Here is an 18,803-nt window from a genome sequence, read left to right on the forward strand (position 1 = left end):
AGATGCGATGTGGTCACGTCCGGCTAAATGAGAAGATGGCAGAGGTTTGGAAATGATACACTATGGGGCGATCGTGGCTCAAGAGTTGGGAGTTCGTCTAGTAAAGCGCTATATAAATACAGGCCACTTACCATTTTTATTTGGTGGACTAAAGTAAAATGTTAATCGTAGCTTTAAGTCTCCCTTCAACTTTTCTTATTGAAGAAGCTGATCAAGATCAAACATATGTGACCCATAAATACACTGAGAGATTATCTAACAGCACGTTTGGTTTGGGGCTATATAAATAAAATTGAAGTGAATTGGATAGATGTTTGGACTTTAAATAAGCCTGCAATGAGACAGGAGGGAGGGTCAGACTCAGTGAGGGCCCGTCTTGGATGTTGTCGATCTGCCAGTGGAGCCATAGTGATCATAAGCATGCAGCAGATTAAAAGGACGTTGTTGATGTATCCCCATAGTCATGTTCAGATGTTCAGCGTTTCAATTACTCCGAGTGTTTAAAAAGTCAACTGGCATTGACAAAGACAGCTGTCCTCGTTACTTCTTACTTTAACTAAAATATTACCTACTTTTGCTACATATAAACTAACATGTAATTTGCATTCATATAGATTATGTGACAAGTAAAGTTTAAATGTTGAATCTGCATATCATAAATTTACAAATTTATTACATAGATTTATGCTCATGAGCCTCTTTGACTTTCCCTGCAGGCCTGAGTTGCTTATGTTCAGCTGACGTGTGCATGCACTCAGCGCTTTGTAAGCTTGATAACTTTAATGTAGAATAACAGAGAGATCAGGCCTTGTAGGCTGAAATTAAAGGTAATTATAGATAGAGCAGCACTGTGGTGAGGTGGTTAGCTCTGTTGTCTCACAGCAAGAAAGTCCTGGGTTCGATATACTACATCTGTGCCGGCTTTGTTTGTGCAGAGTTTGCGTGTTTCTGCATGGGTTCTTTATCCCACAGTCCAAAGACATGCACTGGTGATTCTAAATTGCCCATAGGTACAAATGCGAATGAGCTGGAATAGGCTAAAGAATGGATAGATAATTATACAGAGAAATTCATCTTCTGTGTCCTTCTTCTCATATATAAAGACAGGAATTCCACACATGTACATGTCTGCTCTCTGCAGATAACAGCATCCAGATGAGTGCTGCTGTCATGTGGAAATTTAACTCTTCTCCCACTGAAAAATAGAAAGGGACACTGGTGAAAATATTGAAAGGAATAGCAGCTCAATGTTTTTAAGAGCAGTGGAAGAGAAAGAGATTTATGACATGGTTAGAGGACTTAAGAACAAAACCAGTACAGACTGGAATGATATTGATATGGTAACGGTAAAGACAGTTATTGATGGTATCGTAAAACCATTAAAATATATATTCAACTTGTCGTTTCAAAAAGGAGTTTTTCCACAAAAAATGAAAGTTGCTAAAGTTATTCACATTTACAAAACCGGTGAAAGACATCATTTTACAAACTATAGACCAGTGTCAATACTCTCCCAGTTCTCTAAGATACTGGAAAAACTCTTCATAAAAAGATTTGACAGTTTTGTGGAAAAATATGAATTAATGACAGATAGTCAGTATGGGTTCAGAAACAACAGATCAACAGCTTTGGCACTGATAGATTTAATGGAAAAGATAACGGAATGTATGGATAATAAGAGGTATGCGCTCGGAGTTTTCTTAGATCTAAAGAAGGCGTTTGATACTGTTAATCATGAAATTCTATTAAAAAAACTGGAAAAGTACGGGTTTAGGGGAGTGGTTTTGGAATGGTTAAAAAGCTATGTAGGGAATAGGCAACAATATGTACAAATAAATGAATATAAATCTAATTTGATGGATATAGCTTGTGGAGTACCTCAAGGTTCAGTACTGGGTCCAAAAATGTTTATTATGTACTTAAATGATATCTGCAGAGTATCGGAGATTTTAATTTTATTGTAATATTTGCAGATGACACATATATACTGTGTGCAGGTGGGGAATTGCCACAGGTTTTGGAAATGATCACACAGGAATTAACGATATTAAAGAAGTGGTTTGATATAAATAAATTATCATTGAATCTCGATAAAACCAAATTTATGTTGTTTGGAAACCAAAAGAAAAACATCGAAGTAGAAATATGTGTTGACAATGTATATTTAGAAAGAGTAAATGAAATAAAATTTCTTGGGGTGATCATTGACCACAAGCTCTGTTGGAAGCCACACATTACTTATGTTCGGGGGAAATTGGCACGGGGCATTGCCGTCCTGGGAAAAGCAAAGCATATGTTGGATCAGAAAGCACTGCACATTTTATACTGTGCTTTACTACTGCCATATATGAGCTACTGTGTAGAGGTCTGGGGAAACACATACAAAAGTAACACACAAACAATAACTATAATACAGAAAAGGGCCATTAGATCAATAAATAATGTAGGGTACAGGGACCATACAAATGCACTCTTTGTCAAAATGCAAGCTATTAAATTCCAAGACTTGGTGAAGCTTAAAACAGCGCAAATAATGTATAAAGTCAGAAATAAATTGCTTCCCAAAGAAATCTGTAAATTGTTCATAGAAAGAGAAGGTGGGTATAACTTAAGAGGGAAATGGAATTTAAAAATACAAAGTGCTAGAACAACTTTAAGAACTATGTCAATCTCAATTGCAGGAGTTAAATTATGGAACAGTCTAACAGAAGAAATAAAAGACAGTCAAAACATAAAACAGTTTAAAGTAAAATATAAAAACCTAATTTTAAATAAGTATAAGAATGAAGAAAACAGGGTTAACCCAGGACGGTAATGTTGCTGGTAATGGTGTTGCGGTTCTTTTTTGGTTGTTTTTTTGTTTTTTTGTTTTGTTTTGTTTTGTTGTTTTTCCATAACTTGTGTATCTGCAAATATACACATTCTGTATTTTTCATATGAAAGAAACTATACTGTGGTGGGGCTTGCTAATTTCTTGTTTTTGATTTATGTATGTTATGTTTTGTTTTACTTCATATGTTTATATGTTTCACATGTTGTTTGTTTAATTTAAGACAAAAAAAAAAATTAAATGAATGAGAGGTAAAACTTGAGGGGGTAGGGACAAATAAGTAAATACTTCAGCCTACTCCTTTTCAAACAAATAATGGAATGATATTTTGTAATGACTGTGAAGGCACATGTTTGAAATGTTTGAAATAAAAATGAACTGAACTGAACTGAACTGAAAAATAAAACTTGAGACAATATTAAAAATAACCTTATTGTGTTGAGTTAAATGACAGCTTGAAGAGAGATGAGCATTATTATGCACAGCTAGTTGAAATGATTCCCTCATCACTGATTTTGGTGTTATTAAATGTCATGACTGATTTTGGGATTTTGATGTAGTGGGTGGTAAGTAGTGGTAATTTATGGATGTTCCCCAATCAGGAAATTGGGGAAGAAGAAATTACTTGTATATAGTGTATGTTTTATATGATGGAAGAAAATGAAGTTTGGGATATAGCCACTAGAACACGGGTTGTTTGACCTGTATGGGGGCTTTGCCGTTGGCTTCCTGCTTCTCTCCTGCTTTGCTTCTTGTCTTTCTTCTCATCCTGGGCTTAAAACTGAGAGCTGACCTGTCCAGGGGCTGTTCTCAAAATGAGCTAATCTAAGCCTCTGAGCCACCTTGGTCTTCCACTTTCCACCTCCAATCTTAAGTGCACCAGAAACATTGTCACTTATTCAGCTGAAATTCATTTTTCATGGCAGAAAACAAATTGTAAATCTACAAAAAGCTTTCTGTTACTAAATGTTAATGCAGTAGCCACGTTTGGAGTGAGCCTATGCTCTCTATTAATTGTTCTTTCCCTTCACACTGAGAATTGTATAAGGAAACAAATCATTTTGGCTCCATCACATTGTGAGACATGTTTTCCTTCGTTTCTGCCAAAAGATTTAGCAAACATGATTCATGAGCACTGAGTGACTAATGTGACTAATTTATTGTAAAGTGCTTAAATTGACCGTATGCACAGGAACATTATATAATATTAATGATGTTCCTTGTTTGGTTAACTTAACGTTTATGTTTTCTTAGAGCAAAAATTAGTTGACATCATCTGGTTTATATGTATGTAAATAGATGGGACAGACTAGGACTTACCATACTGTCTGTCTGTCGCTCTGCTGCTCCTCAGGCTCTCCAGGTGGCTCTGGCTGAACACCAGGGGGATGTGAACTACCTGACTTCAGCTGTGGAGCTGGTCTTCCAGAAAGCACCACCAGATGTCAGTCAGAAGTAAGAGCTGAATATGTGCAATGCAAATAACTAAGGTGTGTCAGTTCTGCAGATCCCAGTGCCCATGTAGCGGGACGTAGATTGTCCCTTTTCAGCCATCTTTGCAGAGGCTCAGGCCCTCTAGACTGCTTAGTTTTTCTTAGAGATTTAGCACTTTATGCTCATTTGCTTCATTGCTTCTGAAAGAAATAGCTGCTGTTAACTAAAACATTTCCCGTTTATTAATAGTTTGTGTTTAGCTGCTAGTTTTAAGAGGTGAAGAACTGAGAGGAGATTGGTCAAAGTATGCCTCTGCCACAGAGATCAGAGCAGTAATGGTAAATGGACTGGTTCTTTTATACTGCTCTTCTACTCTACCTAAGGACTCACAGCAAAGGCCATAATGGTCCATTTGTCCCATTCTGTTGTACATTTTTTGGCCTTCAGACAACAATTCTGATTGCTTCACTGCCAGACAGGACAGGCAAAAAAGAAAAAAGAAGGAGTACCAGCGCTCTTAATCAACAAGAAAGTTGATTGAGAACAATTCAAGACGTACGCATAGAAAACAAGTACTAAACCTCCCTTATTTTCTGTGCGTGTAGGTATCGCAATGAGATGGATGCCATCATGGGGCGTTGGAGACGACTGGGCTCCACTTTGACAGACAGCGCCCAAAGAATACAGGAACTCATGGCCAAACTGATGCAGTTTGAGGTACACGGGAGAGAGCTTTTTAAATGTTTGCATTAAAGTTAAAATAATTCTTGAAGTAATGTTCTTAATATAAAGAAACAGAGATGCTGTAGATTTGTTTCTACTGTTTCTGCTTTCTGTCTGCCTCTCTCTCTGTCAGAATGACGTAAAGACTTTAAAGAAGTGGATGGAAGATGTCGACGTCTTCCTAAATGAGGAATGGCCAGCACTTGGAGACTCTGAGGCACTCGAGAAACAGTTAGAGCAGTGCACAGTAAGGATTAAAAAACTGCATCCTGTCATAACTGTAGATCTCTTTCAGAAGCAACAAATTACTGTTGTTACCAAAAACAAACTTCCAGAGTTTATAGAAGCTTATTTCCTTATATATATATTTAAAGTTCCCCTGAGAACTGATACAATAAATAGTGAAGGTTTCACAGTATCTGAGTTTAGAACACATCACTCAAGGAAAGACAAATATGGGATACAGCCAACCAAAGACAGATAGTCTGCCTGTATAACCTATATCTCGATTGGCCAGGCTTTGGTGAATGACATTCACACCATCCAGCCCAGTGTCAATGGCATCAACGAGGTGGGCCTGTACCTAAAGAAAGAGGCTGAGCCTCCATTTGCTGTGCATATCAAGAAAGAACTGGACTTACTCAATGCCCAGTGGGAAAACATTTGCAAACAGGTGTGTAGCCTTTATCCACAGTCTGTTTTCATGCTTGGAGTCGTGTTCAGCATTAAGCACCTTTGCTGCTATGTGTTATCTGTCTAGGCCTATGCAAAGAAGTCAGCTCTAAAAGGAGGCCTTGACAAGACCATGGCTCTGAGGAAGGAGATGCAGGAGATGCAGGAGTGGATCAACCAGGCCGAGGAAGACTACCTGGAGAGAGACTTTACATATAAGACGCCTGAAGATCTATGCAAGGCTGTTGAGGAGCTAAAGGTATATGTTAGTGTGAAGCAAAAACCTGATCTGCTTGCAAAGGTAAACAAATAATAAATATTGTGTGACACAGTCTGAAGAGGCCGGATGAATAACGGACTGGGTAAAAAGGGTGGACAAGAGGGTGGAAGGTTTCATGAGCCTAAATCATGCCTCACACTTATAACTTCATAATGTAGATTTAAGGGAAAGCTCGTGGAAATGCCTAACCGCTTTAGTAACTAGGAGAAGATGTCATTCAAGCACATGTATTTACATGAGGTGAAACTAAATTTCCCAATTAAAGTCACCAATATATCATAGAAAAAAAAGAATGTATTTACTGTGTAACAATAAGCATATTTACAGTTTAGTGTAAATGAGAAAAAGAAACATATAAAATAAGATATATTAGAAAATACCCCACTGTGGGCAGTCTTCTATCCGTCAAGTTTGGGTCCTCTATAGAGCATCTTTGCTGGTCCTGTGCTTTTCTGGACAGAGATCTCAGATGGTGTTCCCGGGGCCTACTAGGGCTACTCACCCGTTTCGCAGGGCGCCGAGTGCTCTGATTGCCACGGGGACCACTTTGCCTTTACCCTCCACATCTTCACTGGCTCCTCTGTCAATCCTTTGTATTTAGGTTCTCATGGTCCTCCTTCCTGATGTTGCTGTCACTACAGCCTTCTCCCTCTGCTAGTCACTCTCAGTAACTCAATATATTTCATCATGGTACTGTGATACACTGTATTGCCAAAAGTATTTGTATTTGCTTATCTGCCTTCACATGCATATGACCATGAGTGACATTGCCTTCTTAGTCCATCGGGTTTAAAATGGCGTCAGCCCACCCTTTGCATCTAAGAGACCATTAACTCTTGTTGAAAGTTTTCTGGCTGCTCTCTCAGCCCTTGGTGTTTCGTGTTCTTTCTTCCTCATGTTGCTATCGCTGGTATAGCTACATATATATTCCTACAGCCGTCTTCATCTGCTTGTCCACCACTACTATGTCCAGTTGGTTAGCCACAGGATATTAGTTCGGTCATTCTCAACCACCCTGGGGGACATATCCTATTTTGGCTTTGAGACTTCGTAGCCATATTCGGCATACATATTTCTGTATGCTGTGTGATCCACTTGGTTACAGCGTCTTGCACCCTGCAGTTACATGCTGGATTGTCTCTGGCATCTTTGCACAGCCTGTATGTGTGAGTTTCTGTGTGTCGCCTGTGAGAGGTGTTCACGATGTATGTCAGCCACTCCAACCGTTGCTGTGCAGTCTCTTACGTCCTGGAATATTGTTGGGGCCTGCAGCTTTATGGGGGTCGCTGCTGCTGAGGTCATGCAGCAGAAGCATGGGGGTAGTTCATCTAGTATAGGGCCGGATATAGTGAAGGGGGAGGTGTTGGAGTCCTTGAAGAAGGTATAGATGTTATTGGTGTTTGGTTTTATGGTCGGTGATGTATGTATCTTCATTACGCACCGAAGTTTTACCCATTTAACATGTAGAAAAACCGAGAAATCTTTAGATAATAAACTTATTCACAATGAGTCCGTAAGTAATTTTTGTTTTAAACAAACAACTATTTATCATTTTTGTCACTAAACTGCTTCGTTAGTCTGCACCACTTCTTCAAAAAAGGAACAATTTAAACAGAATTTGAACATTTCCAAACATGGAAAAACGAAGTCTTAAAAAAAGAAATACAGAAACTTGTGAACAGAGATGAAAACTATATGATTTAGTGAGGGTTTAATACTATTCACTCGTAGTGGCTGCAGTGAGCCTGTTTTTGATTGCAGAGCTGTGGCGGGGAGTGGTCTGTGGCGTGGCTGTGGGTGAGGCGGACGCACCTGAGCGGCATCCCTAATCACGCCTGGCCGGCTTAAAACAGAATGAACTAGGTCCTGTCGTTGTTGTTGATGATGTGTGTGGGCTCCAGCCGAAGAGCTGCAGCCGCGTGTGTAAGTCGACAGCCGCAATAAAGACGTGTACTGAAAAGTTCGAAAATGTGGTTCGGTCTCTCGCGCCGCAGTCGTGGGTTTCAGCACCACTGTAAACGCCTCACAACAGACACGACCACGTTTGCACTTTTCAGTACACGTCTTTACTGTGGCTGTCGACTTACGCCTGCAGCTTTTCACAGGATGCACATATTATTAAAGTAACTGCCGCAAATTTCTTTGTTCCCACGCAAAAGTAATTTCAGTGTTAAACATTAGTTCCACATGGCTTTTCTGCCAGGTAACTTGTGCCCCACCTGTCAGAACTCTCACACACTTTGAGAACCACTGCTTTAAACTGACAAAAATAGGATTTTCAGTAGTCCGGCCTACTTAAGATCAATATACAATACAATACAATACAATTTTATTAATATAGCACGTTTAAAACCGGGGGTACACCAAAGTGCTTCACAATAAGGAATAACAGTAAATGATTACACTGAGCAGTGAGTCATTAATACAAGGTAAAATAGAGAAAATAGAGAAACAAACAAAAGCGATCACCCCTAATCTTCCGATGGTGCCTGGGCTAGAAGTAACTGACCAGAAGATCGTAAAGAACGGCTGGGAGTATAGAGACTGAGGAGGTCGGTGAGATAGTCAGGGGCATGGTTGTTTAGGCATTTGAAAGTAAGCAGCAGAACTTTAAAATCAATACGAAATTTAATAGGCAGCCAATGTAAGTCAGAGAGCACTGGAGTAATAGAGGCAAACTTTCTAGTTCCAGTTAGGAGACGAACCGCAGCATTCTGAAGGAGCTGTAATCGTTGGAGGTGAGCAAGTTGGAGTCCAGAGTAAAGCGAGTTACAATAATCTAATCTGGAATCGCAAAGGCATGTGCCAGTTTTTTAAGATCTTTGTACGGTATTAGTGTTTGACCTTTGAAATTTGGCACAATTGGAAGAAGCCAGATTTAACTACTGAGGAAACCCGTTTATCTAGCTTAAATGAACTATCCAGGCAAACACCTAGCTTACTTACAGTATCTGTAAGAAAGTAAGCAAAGGGACCAAATCGCGCAGCTAGCTGGTATCGTCGAGTGTGACTATCAAAAACCATAATCTCGGTTTTCTTCTCATTTAAAATGAGAGAATTGGCTGACAGCCACTCTGTAACCTCTTTCAAGCAGTCAGACAAACGATTCAATGAAGCTGGCAGGTCATCACACTACTGGAAATAGATTTGAATGTCGTCAGCATAACAGTGGTAGGAGATCTGATATTTGTCAAAGATAGAACCCAGGGGTAGCATGTACAAGGCAAATAGTAGAGGGCCCGGCACAGACCCCTGCGGTACTCCACAACAAAGAGGGGCAGCGGTGGACGAGTAGCAGCCCATCAGAGAAAGTCCTACCCGAGAGGTAGGATTTAAACCAATTAAGGACAGAATCCTTGATGCCTATAACATGTTCCAGTCTCTCTAAAAGAATTTTATGGTCTACCATATCAAAAGCAGCGGACAGATCCAATAAAATTAAAATGGCAGGGCAACCTAAGTCAGTAATTAAAAGAAGATCATTGAAAAACCTGCCGTTTCAGTGCTGTGGTGAGGTTTAAAACCAGACTGAAATGTGTCACTGTTATTTGCGTTTAAGTAGGCCTGTAGTTGCAAAAGCACAGTTCTCTCTAATATTTCAGATAAAGTCTAAATGAAGTTTAGAGATTGGCCTATAATTCACACGGTCAGTGTGGTCGAGGCTGGTTTTCTTTAGGACAGGTTGCACCACTGCATGTTTAAATGCAGCTGGGACACGGCCCGTGAGTAATGATAAATTAATCAATGATAAGAAATGAACATCAAACCCATCCTTTAAAATCCGGGATGGGAGGAAATCATGAGCCGAGTTCGAACTTCTCAATTGATCAATTATACTTTTAAAAGTAGAAAGTGAAATTGGCTCACACTGGCAGAAGTTGGATGGAGGTCCACCAGGAAGATGAGGGAGTGAGGTTTTTAGATTTTCCTCGTGAAGTAATTTAAAAATTGCTCACAGAGAGCTGGGGAGGCAAAGTCTAGTTTATCAGGGCAAGATTTGATGGCAGAATTGAAAATTTTAAACAGGGCCCGGGGATTATGGCTATTAGTCGCCATTGATGTTGGACAAAAAAGCAGCTTTAGAAGTCTTAACAGCGTCCTGATACATAGTGTGGCTGCTACATAAAATGTCGAGGGATACCTGAAGCTTGTCTTTTTTCCACCTCCTCTCAGATTGACGACAAATACGACGTAAGCCTCATATAGAGTAATTTAACCAGGATTGAGGGGAGGATCTAACATGCTTCATCTTTATGGGGGCCACTAGGTCCAAGGTGGTTGAGCATGTGGATAACATAGCAGTCATAACTTCATCAGCCGAGGGGGGAGTACAACACTTGAGGTCCATCACATCAGGACCAAGGCGGACAGAGTTTAGAAAGACAGCAGTGAAATTAGCCGCACTCTCAGAGTCGATTACACATACAAGGGCGACAGAGATCAGCAGTGTTTATATGTGTTACACCTAAGTCTGCATTAAACGTTACCAGGAAATGATCAGAGATACCAACGTTGTCAATGTCCTTAATGCTAATATTTAGGCCATATTGGAAGACCAGATCCAGCATATGGCCTTTTACATGGGTCGGTGCACTCACTCACTCATTGTATAAGGTTAAAAGAGTCAGTGAAAACAAGGAAATCCTTGGCTAAGAAGTCCTCCTTACTGCAGATATGTATATTAAAATCACCAGAAATAAGAACACGTCATAATTTAAAAACAGAGAAGCTAGAAAATCCGCAAATTCGGGAATAAAAGACTTATTGTATTTGGGTGGCCGATAAATCACAGCACGGAGAGTCATAGAGGGGCCAGTCAGTTCCAATAATTGAGCCACAAAGCTAGAGGAAGTAGGAGAAGGCAGTCGCCGAAGTTTAAGTTTATTTTTAAAAAACGCGGCTATGCCTCTGCCCTTCCCCAAAAGTCTCGGTGAGCTGAAAAAACCACAGTCAGGGGGAAGAAGTTCAGAGAAGGAGAAAACTCACCGGGGCGAATCCAAGTTTCAGTCAGGAATAAAACATCCAGGTGCAGGGTGAGAAAAAGATCGTTTAGGATGAAGGTTTTATTCACCAGCGATCTTGTGTTTAACAATGCCATCCGGCTCTTAGTCACCTCGTCCCCGACAGAGGCGCGTCTCAACTTGCTTAGGTGCCTGTGTTGAGCACGAGTCCCAGAGGTCCCAATCCAGGTCCGAAGTGGCGAGCACAACACCGTAAAGGTCGGATACAATTGAAGTCCAACAGGGCAAATCCGGCGATGGCTGAGCAGTTTGAAGGATGGCCGGCGGTGGGAGGTGAATGGAAATTGCAGAAAGTCTGGGATGGGAGAGGAGTTAGCCGCAGCATGTACCTTAAGTAAGGCTTTAAGGCGAACCCGAAGTCCACTCCGCTTGCCACGCTTCCTGGAGCGCCTCTTAAATAGGGAAGGTGGAGGCAGGCAGAAAGTTCTTGTAGACGGGCAGGTACGCAGCAGCGTAGCGTCTCCTAAGTCCCAATGTAGCTCCAGTTCGTGGAAGAGAGGTGGCCGGAGATTTAGCAAAGTTAGACGATCATATGTGATTAAAGCATTGTTCTCAGAGAAGCATGAAGCCAAGACAAGAATAAAAAGCACACAAATGTCTACATAAAAAGTGTGAAAACAGAGACGAGGGTAAGAAGAGGTAGGACGGCCTGCCGAGCACACTGGCGCCATCTTAGTACAGTACAGTACAAATATGGGCTGTATGTGGCCTCAATGTAAAATTAGTTTGACATCCTTGCTCTATGTCATTACTCCAGTCGGAATGGTGGCATCAGGGAGGCGCAACCCATCCCATTGTGACACAGCATCAATCGTAATTTAAATTTCTCTTAAAAAGTGGAAAAGCTGGCAATTCCTTAGCCCGTGGTGACAACAGAGACCTCCACCTCACAAAAGGCTCTCCAAAGCTCACACTACTAAGCAGCTGCTGCTTTTCCCCGATTGTGTGAACATTGGACGTCATTATGGATCAGTGTCTCCATTTTACCACAGCTGCAATGCAGGCGCCAAAAAAAACAACAACAAAAACAACATCATGCCAACCATTAAACATGATACTGGTAGTGTGATGATCGAGGGCTGCTCAGGACCTCAACGTATTGCTGTGACTGTTGGAACTTTACAGGCCATCAGTTTGTTTCCTGAAACTCAAGTGCACTTGAATTATGCAGCAGGACAGAGAATTCTGCAAAGAAAAATGGAAAGAATTCCATCCATGTGAAAGACTCATTACCAGTTATTGCAAAAACCTTGATTGCACTTCTTGCTGCAAAGTGTGGCACAACTAATTATGAGGTCTAGTCAGCTTGAAAATGTTTCACCTCTCATCTAAGAGGCTCCAAATCTAGAACCAAAAGGTGGAGAGGCCCAGGTATTTAAACCCTAGTGAGGGTTTTCCCTTAGGTTGTTGAAACACTGTGAATCATGTGTGTCATCACATGAGCCAAGGTGTAAAAAAGGAGTGGGTTATTAAACCAGAGGTATCAGGTGAGGCAAGATGTGAGTTGGGGTTGTAGTGCCTGGGAAGGAATTTCAAGACTGCATTGTAGGTGGCTGACAGTTGGTGTTATAATCCACCCCTACATTCAATGATTGTCATTCACAGTGGACATAGATGGCCTTATTTACTTCCCTCTCAAACAATCTGCCTGCTTGGTCCAAAATATAAACATTGTCATCTAGTTTGAATTACCTGGGACTCTCCACTGTTTGGTTTTAGAACTGAAGAAGCCTGTTGGATGAGAGGTGAAACGTCTTCAAAACATTTAATGGAGTCCAGTGTCTTCCTTCCAAACTTATTTGACTACCATGACCTGTGTCGATCTCCAGCAACGCCCACAAAAATCCTTACACGGGAAGTTGATTTCAGAGCTCTGATTTAAAAGCAAACAAACAAAAAACTCCTACTACCTGATCGTATGAGTCTTAGCCAGAAGATAATGCAGGGCCCTGGAGCTGAAGTCTGCGAAGGGACTCATCCAGTACTGAGTACCTCGAAATCGTCCCAGTGTGTTCCTTACTAACCCAGATATGAAGAAACCTGAGTAGGTTGTGGACTTCTTGGGAGCCGCTTCGCAACAGGAACTGGTTCTCAATTCCCATCCCTACTCAGTGACCTCACCCCCGCCCCCCTCCCCCGCCCCAGTGATGGATGAGTTGTCCTCCTTGTCCCCAGATTCAATTGGACTCCTTTTTCAGTCTGACGGCTCCTTTCACCTCCAATGTCCACCAGCTAGTTTGAGGGTTATCACCGCAACCATCAGGCACCAACCACCTGGTGGGGATCAGTTGACAGCTTATCCCCTCTCTTCACCTAAGTGTCCAGAACATGCGGCCGCAGATCTGGTCATGCAATTGCAAAATCCATCAGCAACCTGCTGTCTAGGCTGTCCTGGTGCCACATGCACTCATGGACATTCCCATGTTCAAACATTGAATTCATTATGGACAAACTGTGGTTTGCACAGAAGTCCAATAACAGAACACTGCTTTTAAGAATAATTACCCCCACCAAGGTTGTTTTTGGCAGCATGTCATTATTCTACTTTTAAAATCAATAATTCGAAAAGATTTGAATTCTGGTAAAACTTTGTAGGAGCTTAGAATGGAAAATCATTAACCGTTCAATAAAGTTTGGTTTCTAAGGTCAATTTATTGCCGTATATCTTAGAAACGGATTCATACAAGCTTGGTGTGCATTGTCAACATATAGTAAGAACCTCGGATACAGGAGGAACAATGCGGTTTTCGTCCTGGTCGTGGAACACTGGAGCAGCTCTCTATCCTCTCGAGGATACTCGAGGGTGCATGGGAGTTTGCCCAACCAGTCTACATGTGATTTGTGGACTCGTAGAAGGAACTCGACCGTGTCCCTCGGAGTATCCTGTGGGCGGTGCTCCGGGAGTATGGGGTGTCTGGCTACGGACCATTCAGTCCTTATACGACTGTCGCAAGAGCTTGGTCAGCATAGCCGGCAATAAGTCGGACTTGTTCCTGGTGGGTGATGGGCTCCACCAGGGATGCCCTTTGTCACCGATTCTGTTCATAGTTTTTATGGGCAGACCCAGGCCACGCTGGAGATATTATATCTCTCGGCTGGCCTGGGAACGCCTTGGTGTTCCCCCGGATAAGCTGGAGGAGGTGGCTGGGGAGAGGGAGGTCTGGGCTTCTCTGCTTGGGCTGCTGCCCCCATGACCCGGCCCTGGATAAGCGGAAGAAAATGGATGGATGGATGGATAGTAAGAAGCATATAAAGATTATAAATATCCTGTCACTTTTGACCTCTGACCTATTCTTCAAGGTCAGATGAAAACAAGTGATAATAATGCTATATAGAGCTATTTAAAACTGTTTCTTACTGTCCTTGTTTGTATTGACCACGTATAGGCATATAGGTAATCATATATGGAGATTCTAAATATCAATACTTTGTGACTTTTTCCTGTCACTCTAGCCCAGTACTGGCTAATTTCAGATACTGATTCTGAATTTCAGATACCAATTTTTATTCTGACCTTAACAGAAACATGTTTCTTTCACTTTGTCTTACTCACATACCCTCAGTCACAACTTTGTGTCTCTTTTTCAATCCTGTCTCAAGTCCCGATGCCTCAGTTTTCTATTAAAGTTGCAGTGATTCTCCACTGAAACATTTTTTGCTAGCTTTTTATAACGTTCATGTGATGTATTTGTGATGTAAATATGTGACACTATTTCCTTTCCCTATAACCAAAAGCCTTAGCAATCCATCTGCCATTCTCTACACCCCCTGAAAAAGTTGAGATTCAAGCTTTTCGTTCTCTTCTCTGCTCTGGCTTTGTGCTACAAGGTGAATGGAAACTCGCTAGCTACACTCCTTCACTCATCAGTATGTTGGCTTACTCGTTCACATCATCTCTTTACACTTTGTGACTTTGTCAAAAGGAAACACAGTGGTGTGAAAAAATGCCCCCTTTATGATTTCCTTTTTTGTATGTTTGTCACACTTAAAAGTTTCAGATCAAACTACATTAAATGTTAGACAAAGATAACACAAGTAAACAAAAATGCAGTTTCTAAATGAAGGTGTTAATTATTAAGGGGAAAAATATCCAAACCTGCTGGTTGGGCCACCCATAGCAGCAACAATCAAGCATCAAGCATTTTGGTCGCCTCATCTTTGTAGAATTGTTGTAATTCAGCCAAATTGGAGGGTTTTCGAGCTTGAAGCATCTTTTTAAGGTTGCCACAGCATGTCAGTCGGATTCAGGTTAGGACTTTGACTAAGCCACTCCAAAGTCTTCATTTTGTTTTTCTTAAGCCATTCGGAGGTGGACTCGCTGGTGTGTTTTGGATCATTGTCCTGCTGCAGAACCCAAGTGTGCTTTAGCTTGAGGTCACGAACAGATGGCCATACATTCTCCTTTAAGATGTTTTGGTAGACAGCAGATTGCATGCTTCCATTTACCACAGCCAGTCTTCCAGGTCCTGAGGCAGCAAACCAGCCCCAGACCATCACACTACCGCCACCATATTTTACTGTTGGTATGGTTTTAGTTTTTTGAAATGCTGTGTTACTTTTACTCCAGATGTAATTGGACATACACCTTCCAGAAAGTTCAACTTTTGCCTCGTCCGTCCACAGAGTATTTTCCCAAAAGTCTTGGGGATCATCATGATGTTTTCTGGCAAGACTGAGATGAGTGTTTATGTTCCTTTTGCTCAGCAGTGGTTTTTGACATGTCGCCATTTTTGCCCTGCCTCTTTCTTATGGTGGAGTCATGAACACTGACCTTAACTGAGGCAAGTGAGGCCTGCAGTTCTTTGGATGTTGTTCTGGGGTCTTTTGTGACCTATTGGATAAGTCATCACTGCGCTTTTGGGGGAATTTTGGTCAGCCAGCCACTCTTGATTCTCCGCTGTTCCATGTTTTTGCCATTTGTGAATAATGGCGCTCCCTGAGGTTTGCTGGAGTCCCACAGCTTTAGAAGTGACTTTATAACCTTTTCCGGACTGAGAGATCTCAATGACCTTGTTTCTCATTTGTTCCTGATTTTCCTTTGATCGCGGCATGATGTCTGGCTTTTGAGGATCTTTTGGTCTACTCCACTTTGTCAGGTAGGTTCTATTTAAGTGATTTCTTGATTGAGAACAGGTGTGCAGTATTCATGCCTGGGTCTTGCTAGGAAATTGAACTCAGCTTTCCAAAAATGTGATACACCACAGTTAATTTATGTTATAACAGGGAAGGGCAATCACTTTTTCACACAGGACCAAGTAAGTTTGCATTTTTTCCCTCTACCATTAACACCTTCATTTAGAAACTCCATTTTTTGTTTGCTTGTTTTATCTTTGTCTAATATTTAAATTTGTTTGATAATCTGAAACATTTCAGTGTGACAAACATACAAAAAAATAGGAAATCAGGAAGGGGCAAACACTTTTCACACCACTGCATATTGATTCCCTTATTTGTGCACCCATCTCTCTATTCTTTAAGCCTTTTCTCTTTGTTCCTCATTTGTCTTGTTTCATATCCTTCAACCATCTGTCGTTGTTTTCCTTTTGGTATTCAATAATTTTTAAGACTTTTTTTTAAAATGATGAAGCTTAGAAATTCAACCAAACCAAATCAATTAAGCTGAGGCTGAGACTTTTCCATATGCAGTCATAGTAAAAAGAACATACAATTCTAAAGTTCTCAGCAGACCATAAAATCAAGTAAATGCAAACTCAGATGAACAATAAAACATGGCGTTTGACACCTTGTCATTCAGCTGTGTGCTAGCGCAACAGAGTATTGCTGCCCATCAGTGTGGGAAGGGTTATAAGGTTATTTCCATTAATTTGAAGTCAATGATTCTACAGTGAGAAAAACATTCACAAGTGGAAAACATTCAGGAAGCTTCCCAGTCTTACTAGTGCATGTCCTAGCACATTCACCCTAAGGTCAGAGACACTGCAAGAACAGATCCATATTTCAGACTTACAGGCCTCAGAAGGTTCATCACAAGACCTCTGAAACATTGTCCTTTGGACAGGGGATACCAAATTGCAGATTTTTGGCAAAACTAAATACCTTACCTCCCATCAAAATAACTAGTGACTTTCTCATTGCCCTGACTCTGACCACATCAGCATCCTCATCTTCCTGGACCTTTCTTCAGCCTTCGACACCATTTATCACACCATCCTTCTCTCGCCTCTAACCAGATAGCTTCTCAAACTTGCCCTCACTGGTACTGTACTTTCCTGGTTTCAGTCCTACCTCTTCAACAAAACACAGTTTGTCACCAATGGAGGCTCCAGTTCCACCTCTGCTCCATTTAACCAAGGTGAGCCTCAAGGTACTGTGCTTGGACCCTTTCACTTCTTCATCTTAATGCCCCACTTGGCCAGATCATCCGCCACCATGGTTTCTGGTTCCATTCCTATGTTGATGACATACAACTTTTTCTCAGTACCAAACCCTCCACCCAGCTCTACCCACAATCACTTGCCAGCTGTCTGCATGAAATAAAAAATGGATGTCATCTAACCAACTCAACCCAACAAACTGAATTCTTGGTTGTTGTCCCCAAAGCCCTACTCTGGGAGGTTGGCAATCTACATAGATGGTTTCTCATCTCACCATTCCCAGACATTTCTAATCTGGATATTGTTTTGTACTCCCACTTTAATTCCAGGCTCATATCAAGTCTGTAACCAAAGCAGGGCTTTTTTCACCTAATGAACCTAATGTCTCAGATTTAGCCATTATTAGCTGACTCTGTAGCAGAGACTCTAGAACTCACCCACCAGGCTTCCAAGAGACTAAGCTCTGGGAACACCCCCACCCTCATAAATCTCCACTGGCTTCCAGTAAAATCACACATTATTTACAAAATCCTTCTTCCTGCTTACAAATCCCTCGCTCCCCTGTCTGGCCTGCTGCACCCATACATGCAGTCCTCTGTCATGGGACTGCTTTCTGTCCCTTGTACCAGTCTCCAAACCTTTGGGGACAGAACCTTCAGTGTGGCAGCCCCCCACCCTCTGGAACGCTCTCCCATCTGAGCTTTGCAAGGCCCCGTAACTGGAGTCTCCTAAGAAACTTCTTAAACTCACCTCTTCAACAAAGCCTTTTACTTCTAGCTTGTTTGTGTATTTAGTCTTAAACGTCCTTAGGTTTCTTCAAATGCACAATACAAATAGGGGAGTCACCTGGTCATCTTGGAGTCATGGAATCGACCATGAACTCCTTTTTTATACTATCTGTCCAACGGCTAGTCATGGCCAAAACAGAGTCACGCGTTAGGGTTGCTGTGCATAATTGTATGCAAATCTCAATGCACTGAAACAACGCTGCATAGAAGTGTGGGTCCAAATTTCTTCACAGCAGTGTAAGAGACTGATAACATCATACAGAAACAATTCAAGAAATGGCTACTAAAGGTGTTTGGGTCCAAATGCTACTAAATCATGAGGTTTAGTAAGTTTTTCAGAAACTTTTTGTCAAATAATTTGACACAGTGAAATGTGTTGTGCTGTTCATCTGAGCTTTCATTTCAACACCTGCTGATAGAACGTGTACTTTCTTTTTACCGTGACAGTAACTGTGTCAGCCACAGTTTGTGCTGTCAGTTGGTGGTTTTCAGCTTTTGGGTATATCATAAAAAGCGGATTTTAAACAACATCAGAGACGCATGATGTCTAACAGAACATGATTAAGTTGCCAACCAACTGGCATGTCAGCGAGTCTTCATTTTACTTATGAACCTATTTGTCGACTGATGTTCAGTAAGTTTCTCATACCAGATCACTCACAGTCTGTAACTTCCTTCTATTGGGCTGTTCTTTATTTCATCTTCAAGGCAAAACTCCCT

At 41.4% G+C, this 18,803-nt stretch overlaps 1 protein-coding gene across 2 annotated transcripts in view; it reads left to right on the forward strand.

Moving 5' to 3' along the window:
- dmd (dystrophin) overlaps window positions 1-18,803 on the forward strand; it is a 296,432-nt gene that overhangs the window by 156,475 nt on the left and 121,154 nt on the right. For both annotated transcript variants that reach the window (XM_085266347.1, XM_085266348.1), the window contains 5 exons: window positions 4,185-4,285; window positions 4,870-4,981; window positions 5,121-5,234; window positions 5,505-5,660; window positions 5,748-5,918. In XM_085266347.1, the coding sequence (XP_085122473.1) occupies window positions 4,185-4,285; window positions 4,870-4,981; window positions 5,121-5,234; window positions 5,505-5,660; window positions 5,748-5,918 (654 nt within the window). The remainder of the gene's footprint in view (window positions 1-4,184; window positions 4,286-4,869; window positions 4,982-5,120; window positions 5,235-5,504; window positions 5,661-5,747; window positions 5,919-18,803) is intronic.

This window comes from Mchenga conophoros, linkage group LG23, assembly GCF_057382185.1.
Source record: "Mchenga conophoros isolate Kocher_MC1m ecotype Shallow Benthic linkage group LG23, M_conophoros_male_GT1.1, whole genome shotgun sequence".
Taxonomy (NCBI): domain Eukaryota; kingdom Metazoa; phylum Chordata; class Actinopteri; order Cichliformes; family Cichlidae; genus Mchenga; species Mchenga conophoros.